Here is a 7,676-nt window from a genome sequence, read left to right on the forward strand (position 1 = left end):
CAGACGATCAGACGGAAGCGGAAGGTGCATGTACCCATGAGTCGGCTGGGGGAGAGGGCGACCATGTCGGAGCATGATGATGAGGAGGAGGATGAGGAAGATAGCTACGACGAGGAGATATACGAGACGCGCTCCGCACGCAGCGGCCCCAGCGCCTACAGCGCTGTGGGTGGGGCCTCGGCCCGGCGCAGCGGGAGGAGCGCCGGAAGGCGGGACAAGGACAGAGAGCGGGAACGCAGTGGCTCACGGGAGAGGAGTCTCTCCCCGCGCGCCGACCGGCGCTCGCTCAACCAGCCCCCGCGGCCCGCCAAAGTCACCCTCGTAAAGTCCCGAAAGAATGAAGGTGAGCATCACAAAGTTGGGATATATGTTGTCTAGTCAGGGTTAGGGTTAGTTGGGATATGTGTTGTTAGGGTTAGTTGGGATATGTGTTGTCGGGGTTAGTTGGGATAGGTGTTGTTAGGGTTAGTTGGGATATGTGTTGTCGGGCTTAGGGTTAGTTGGGATATGTGTTGTTAGGGTTAGTTGGGATATGTGTTGTTAGGGTTAGTTGAGATATGTGTTAGGGTTAGTTGGGATATGTGTTGTTAGGGTTTGTTGGGATATGTGTTGTTAGGGTTAGTTGGGATATGTGTTATCGGGGTTAGTTGAGATATGTGTTGTTAGGGTTAGTTGGGATATGTGTTATCGGGATTAGTTGGGATATGTGTTGTCGGGGTTAGGGTTAGTTGGGATATGTGTTATCGGGGTTAGTTGAGATATGTGTTGTTAGGGTTAGTTGGGATATGTGTTGTTGGGGTTAGGGTTAGTTGGGATATGTGTTGTTAGGGTTAGTTGGGATATGTGTTATCGGGGTTAGTTGGGATATGTGTTGTTAGGGTTAGTTGGGATATGTGTTGTCGGGGTTAGGGTTAGTTGGGATATGTGTTGTCGGGGTTAGGGTTAGTTGGGATATGTGTTGTTAGGGTTAGTTGGGATATGTGTTGTCGGGGTTAGGGTTAGTTGGGATATGTGTTGTCAGGGTTAGTTGGGATAGGTGTTGTTAGGGTTAGTTGGGATATGTGTTAGGGTTAGTTGGGATATGTGTTGTTAGGGTTAGTTGAGATATGTGTTGTTAGGGTTAGTTGGGATATGTGTTGTTAGGGTTAGTTGGGATATGTGTTGTTAGGGTTAGTTGGGATATGTGTTAGGGTTAGTTGGGATATGTGTTAGGGTTAGTTGGGATATGTGTTAGGGTTAGTTGGGATATGTGTTAGGGTTAGTTGAGATATGTGGTGTTAGGGTTAGTTGGGATATGTGTTGTTAGGGTTAGTTGGGATATGTGTTGTTAGGGTTAGTTGGGATATGTGTTAGGGTTAGTTGGGATATGTGTTGTTAGGGTTAGTTGAGATATGTGTTGTTAGGGTTAGTTGGGATATGTGTTGTTAGGGTTAGTTGGGATATGTGTTAGGGTTAGTTGGGATATGTGTTGTTAGGGTTAGTTGGGGTATGTGTTGTCTAGTCGGGGTTAGGGTTAGTTGGGATATGTGTTGTTAGGGTTAGTTGGGGTATGTGTTGTCTAGTCGGGGTTAGGGTTAGTTGGGATATGTGTTGTCGGGGTTAGGGTTAGTTGGGATATCTGTTGTTAGGGTTAGTTGGGATATGTGTTGTTAGGGTTAGTTGGGATATGTGTTAGGGTTAGTTGGGATATGTGTTGTTAGGGTTAGTTGGGATATGTGTTGTTAGGGTTAGTTGGGATATGTGTTAGGGTTAGTTGGGATATGTGTTGTTAGGGTTAGTTGGGGTATGTGTTGTCTAGTCGGGGTTAGGGTTAGTTGGGATATGTGTTGTTAGGGTTAGTTGGGGTATGTGTTGTCTAGTCGGGGTTAGGGTTAGTTGGGATATGTGTTGTCGGGGTTAGGGTTAGTTGGGATATGTGGTGTCTAGTCGGGGTTAGTTGGGATATGTGTTGTCGGGGTTAGGGTTAGTTGGGATATGTCTAGTCGGGGTTAGGGTTAGTTGGGATATGTCTAGTCGGGGTTAGGGTTAGTTGGGATATGTGTTGTCTAGTCGGGGTTAGGGTTAGTTGGGATATGTCTAGTCGGGGTTAGGGTTAGTTGGGATATGTGTTGTCTAGTCGGGGTTAGGGTTAGTTGGGATATGTGTTGTCGGGGTTAGGGTTAGTTGGGATATGTCTAGTCGGGGTTAGGGTTAGTTGGGATATGTGTTGTCGGGGTTAGGGTTAGTTGGGATATGTGTTGTCTAGTCGGGGTTAGGGTTAGTTGGGATATGTCTAGTCGGGGTTAGGGTTAGTTGGGATATGTGTTGTCTAGTCGGGGTTAGGGTTAGTTGGGATATGTGTTGTCGGGGTTAGGGTTAGTTGGGATATGTGTTGTCTAGTCATGGTTAGTTGGGATATGTGTTGTCGGGGTTAGGGTTAGTTGGGATATGTCTAGTCGGGGTTAGGGTTAGTTGGGATATGTCTAGTCGGGGTTAGGGTTAGTTGGGATATGTGTTGTCTAGTCGGGGTTAGGGTTAGTTGGGATATGTCTAGTCGGGGTTAGGGTTAGTTGGGATATGTGTTGTCTAGTCGGGGTTAGGGTTAGTTGGGATATGTGTTGTCGGGGTTAGGGTTAGTTGGGATATGTCTAGTCGGGGTTAGGGTTAGTTGGGATATGTGTTGTCGGGGTTAGGGTTAGTTGGGATATGTGTTGTCTAGTCAGGGTTAGTTGGGATATGTGTTGTTGGGGTTAGGGTTAGTTGGGATATGTGTTGTTAGGGTTAGTTGGGATGTGTTGTTAGGGTTAGTTGGGATATGTGTTATCGGGGTTAGTTGGGATATGTGTTGTTAGGGTTAGTTGGGATATGTGTTGTTAGGGTTAGTTGGGATATGTGTTGTCTAGTCGGGGTTAGTTGGGATATGTGTTGTCGGGGTTAGGGTTAGTTGGGATATGTGTTGTTAGGGTTAGTTGGGATATGTGTTGTCTAGTCGGGGTTAGGGTTAGTTGGGATATGTGTTGTCGGGGTTTCAAGTCTTATGTCACATGCACAAGTACAATTTGTCTTAACTCAAAACCTAACAATTCAATAACAATGTATTACTATAAAGAAAAACAGGAGAAATAAGAATAGGAAATATGAAATACACAATAAAGTAATTATGTAAGCATAGTATATACAGGAAATATTTAAGCAATTCCAATAGCATATTAAAAGAGATATATATATATATATATATATATATATACATACACGTAAATAAAGCGATGAATTCCAGACCGCCCGCGTTGCGTGCGCGAGCTTTACAAAATAAATGTACACATACATGTTATTCAATCATCTCATCCAAACTGCTTGCGAGTGTCTGCGTAGCCAGGCGCCAAAACAGAACTTGCTTCTGCAAGTCCCGCCTCTCCCATCTACTCAGTGGTTTTTACAAGCACATTACCCACCTGGGTGATTGAAAGATGAACGAGGTCCACACTCCAGTCCAGTTGGGGGCGGTAATACACCTTAAACTTGGTTGCCAACTGCCATATAAAATCCACAGAAGAAGAAGAAGAAGGAGAAGAAGAAGGAGGAGAAGAAGAAGAAGGAGGAGAAGAAGAAGGAGAAGAAGAAGAAGAAGGAGAAGAAGAAGAAGGAGAAGAAGAAGAAACAAGGGGAGAACAATCAAAGAAAACCAAACAAAAAAACAATCAGATTTCCCCCTTCATCCATAGATCAGTTGCTGCAGTAGAGAACCAGTAGCGACCCAAAATGTGTCAAAACTCCACGAAGATCCAGCAACAACACACAGAAAAAAGGGACCGTAATGCACCTCCGGCAAAATAGCAACCCATGTTCATCTCCCATGACAAATTAGCTAGCTAAATGTGCTTTGACCTGTTCCCAAATAAATATACTTGGTTCACAGTTGGCCTTGGTATCCCAACCTGCGTGTCATGAACACATTCGGTGGGGACACACAAAATCAACATGCAAAACACGATCGAATAGGCGAGTATACTAAATAAAATGATACAATTATAATAAAAATGTCTTGGACAATTGTTCTTTGATGATAAATACGTATGTCCCTTTCCCACCACTCTCTCTATTCATCTTCCCGCCCAAACACATTAGCATTTTATATCAAACCCTGAAGACATGCTAACCTCTCACCATTACAGTAACAGGGGAGGTTAGCATTTTATAGCAAACCCTCAAGACATGCTAACCTCTCACCATTACAATAACAGGGGAGGTTAGCATTTTATATCAAACCCTACAGACATGCTAACCTCTCACCATTACAATAACAGGGGAGGTTAGCATTTTATATCAAACCCTACAGACATGCTAACCTCTCACCATTACAGTAACAGGGGAGGTTATCATTTTATAGCAAACCCTAAAGACATGCTAACATCTCACCATTACAATAACAGGGGAGGTTAGCATTTTATATCAAACCCTGAAGACATGCTAACATCTCACCATTACAATAACAGGGGAGGTTAGCATTTTATAGCAAACCCTCAAGACATGCTAACCTCTCACCATTACAATAACAGGGGAGGTTAGCATTTTATAGCAAACCCTCAAGACATGCTAACATCTCACCATTACAATAACAGGGGAGATTAGCAGTTTTGGGGGTGCATGTTATTTGTGCATCTGTAACTTTGGTAGCATCCTCATTAATGTAGAAGTATTTAGAAACGTATTGTATTCTTATTTACAATAAAATTTACTCCAGAATGATACAATAAATAATTTACCATTTTAATTTCTATTGGGCACAAAATAATCTGAAACACAACCTAAACAAACAACAAATGCATCCAACCAATTTACAGAGTCACAGGTTTGATGTGGTCATTGTGTTCTATCAATATGGGACCAAATACTTCACTTATTAGTGCTTTAATACACATACTGTATAAGTACACATACTGTATAAGTACACATACTGTATGAGTACACATACTGTATGAGTACACATACTGTATGAGTACACATACTGTATAAGTACACCTACTGTATGAGTACACATACTGTATAAGTACATTTGTCCCAATACTTTTAAATCCCTTAAAATGGGAGGACAATGTACAAAAGGTTTTGTAATTTCTAAACGGTTCGTCAGATATAGATGACAATACCCTCAAATTTAAAGCTGACAGTCTGCATTTTAACCTCCCATAGTCATTGTATAGTTTCAAGTCCAAAGAGCTGGAGTACAGAGCAGATGGGCTATTCTGAAACCAAAATACTTTCTAAATACTTCTACATTAATGAGGATGCTACCAAAGTTACAGATGCACAAATTCTGAAACAGAGCCCATCTGCCCAATATTGAGAGTTGTTTTGGCTCTGTACTCCAGCTCTTTGGACTTGAAACTATACAATGACTATGGGAGGTTAAAATGCAGACTGTCAGCTTTACATTTGAAATTGTATAGTTTAGTATAGTCCAAAGAGCTGGAGTACAGAGCCAAAACAACTCTCAATATTGGGCAGATGGGCTCTGTTTCAGAATTTGTGCATCTGTAACTTTGGTAGCATCCTCATTCATGTAGAAGTATTTAGAAAGTATTTTGGTTTCAGAATAGCACTTTTTTTGTTGTAGAATAACCGCTGTTCTACACGTTTATAACTCGCGACACTCAGCAATAGTTTGTTTTGGGGCAAATATACGTTTTTATTTTGCTATATTCCATTATATTTGTCAACATGCTATATATAGCATGCTGTACTGCTAACATGCTATGCTAACATGCTATATATAGCATGCTGTACTGCTAACATGCTATGCTAACATGCTATATATAGCATGCTGTACTGCTAACATGCTATGCTAACATGTTAGTTATACTGTGCTAACATGCTATATCATACTATGCTCTCCTATGCTAACACTATCTTTGTTGCTGTTCGTTCACTCCGTAAGCAGAATATGGCCTTCGCCTGGCCAGCCACATCTTCGTAAAGGACATCTCACCCGAGAGCCTGGCGGCCAGGGACGGAAACATACAGGAGGGAGACGTTGTACTGAAGGTGAGAAGCCTGAAGTGATTCTTTAACTAAGAGAGAGAGGTAGAGAGAGGGAGGTAGAGAGAGGGAGGTAGAGAGAGGGAGAGGGAGAGGTAGAGAGGGAGAGGGAGAGGGAGAGGTAGAGGGCGGGAGAGGGAGGGAGAGAGAGGGAGGGAGAGAGAGGGAGGGAGAGGTAGAGAGAGGGAGGGAGAGGTAGAGAGGTAGAGAGAGGTAGAGAGAGGGAGGGAGAGGTAGAGAGGGAGGGAGAGGTAGAGAGGGAGGGAGAGGTAGAGAGGGAGGGAGAGGTAGAGAGGGAGGGAGAGGTAGAGAGAGGGAGGGAGAGGTAGAGGGAGGGAGAGGTAGAGAGAGAGGGAGAGGTAGAGAGAGGGAGGGGGAGGTAGAGGGAGGGAGAGGTAGAGAGAGGGAGAGAGAGGGAGGGAGAGGGAGGGAGAGGTAGAGAGAGGTAGAGAGAGGGAGGTAGAGGTGGGGAGAGGGAGAGGTAGGGAGAGGGAGAGGTAGGGAGAGGGAGGGAGAGGGAGAGGTAGGGAGAGGGAGGGAGAGGTAGGGAGAGGGAGAGGTAGAGAGAGGGAGGTAGAGAGAGGGAGGGAGAGGTAGAGAGAGGTAGAGAGAGGGAGGGAGAGGTAGAGAGAGGGAGGGAGAGGTAGAGAGAGGGAGGGAGAGGTAGAGAGGGAGAGGGAGAGGGAGGGAGAGGTAGAGAGAGGTAGAGAGAGGGAGGGAGAGGTAGAGAGAGGTAGAGAGAGGTAGAGAGAGGGAGGGAGAGGTAGAGAGAGGTAGAGAGAGGGAGAGAGAGGGAGGGAGAGGTAGAGGGAGGGAGAGGTAGAGAGAGGGAGGGAGAGGGAGGGAGAGGTAGAGAGAGGGAGGGAGAGGTAGAGAGAGGGAGGGAGAGGTAGAGAGAGGGAGGGAGAGGGAGAGGTAGAGAGAGGGAGGGAGAGGTAGAGAGAGGGAGGGAGAGGTAGAGAGAGGGAGAGGGAGGGAGAGGTAGAGAGAGGTAGAGAGAGGGAGGGAGAGGTAGAGAGAGGTAGAGAGAGGGAGGGAGAGGTAGAGAGAGGGAGAGAGAGGGAGGGAGAGGTAGAGGGAGGGAGAGGTAGAGAGAGGGAGGGAGAGGTAGAGAGAGGGAGGGAGATGGAGAGAGAGGGAGAGAGAGAGAGAGGGGGAGGTAGAGAGAGGGAGGGGGAGGTAGAGGGAGGGAGAGGTAGAGAGAGGGAGGGAGAGGGAGGGAGAGAGAGGGAGGGAGAGGGGAGGGAGAGGTAGAGAGGTAGGGAGAGGTAGAGAGAGGGAGGGAGAGGTAGAGAGAGGGAGGGAGAGGTAGAGAGAGGGAGGGAGAGGTAGAGAGAGGGAGGGAGAGGTAGAGAGAGGGAGGGAGAGGTAGGGAGAGAGAGAGGTAGGGAGAGAGAGAGGTAGAGGGAGAGAGAGAGGGAGAGAGAGGGAGGGAGAGGGAGGGAGAGGTAGAGGGAGAGGGAGGGAGAGGTAGGGAGAGGGAGGGAGAGGTAGAGAGAGGTAGAGAGAGGGAGGGAGAGGGAGGGAGAGGTAGAGGTGGGGAGAGGTAGAGGTGGGGAGAGGTAGAGGTGGGGAGAGGGAGAGGTAGGGAGAGGGAGAGGTAGGGAGAGGGAGAGGTAGAGAGAGGGAGGTGTAGGGAGAGGTAGAGAGAGGGAGGTAGA

The 7,676-nt window shown here is 46.2% G+C and overlaps 1 protein-coding gene across 21 annotated transcripts in view; it reads left to right on the forward strand.

Annotated features, from left to right (window-relative positions):
* LOC110522713 (tight junction protein 1) overlaps window positions 1–7,676 on the forward strand; it is a 179,497-nt gene that overhangs the window by 114,682 nt on the left and 57,139 nt on the right. For 15 of the 21 annotated variants that reach the window (XM_036969348.2, XM_090231029.1, XM_090231030.1 and 12 more), the window contains 2 exons: window positions 4–343; window positions 5,915–6,021. In XM_036969348.2, the coding sequence (XP_036825243.2) occupies window positions 4–343; window positions 5,915–6,021 (447 nt within the window). The remainder of the gene's footprint in view (window positions 1–3; window positions 344–5,914; window positions 6,022–7,676) is intronic. The other 6 variants (XM_036969349.2, XM_090231032.1, XM_090231034.1 and 3 more) reach the window with 1 other exon arrangement.

This window comes from Oncorhynchus mykiss, chromosome 4 (genome assembly GCF_057628025.1).
Source record: "Oncorhynchus mykiss isolate SJ-2025 chromosome 4, ASM5762802v1, whole genome shotgun sequence".
Lineage (NCBI taxonomy): Eukaryota > Metazoa > Chordata > Actinopteri > Salmoniformes > Salmonidae > Oncorhynchus > Oncorhynchus mykiss.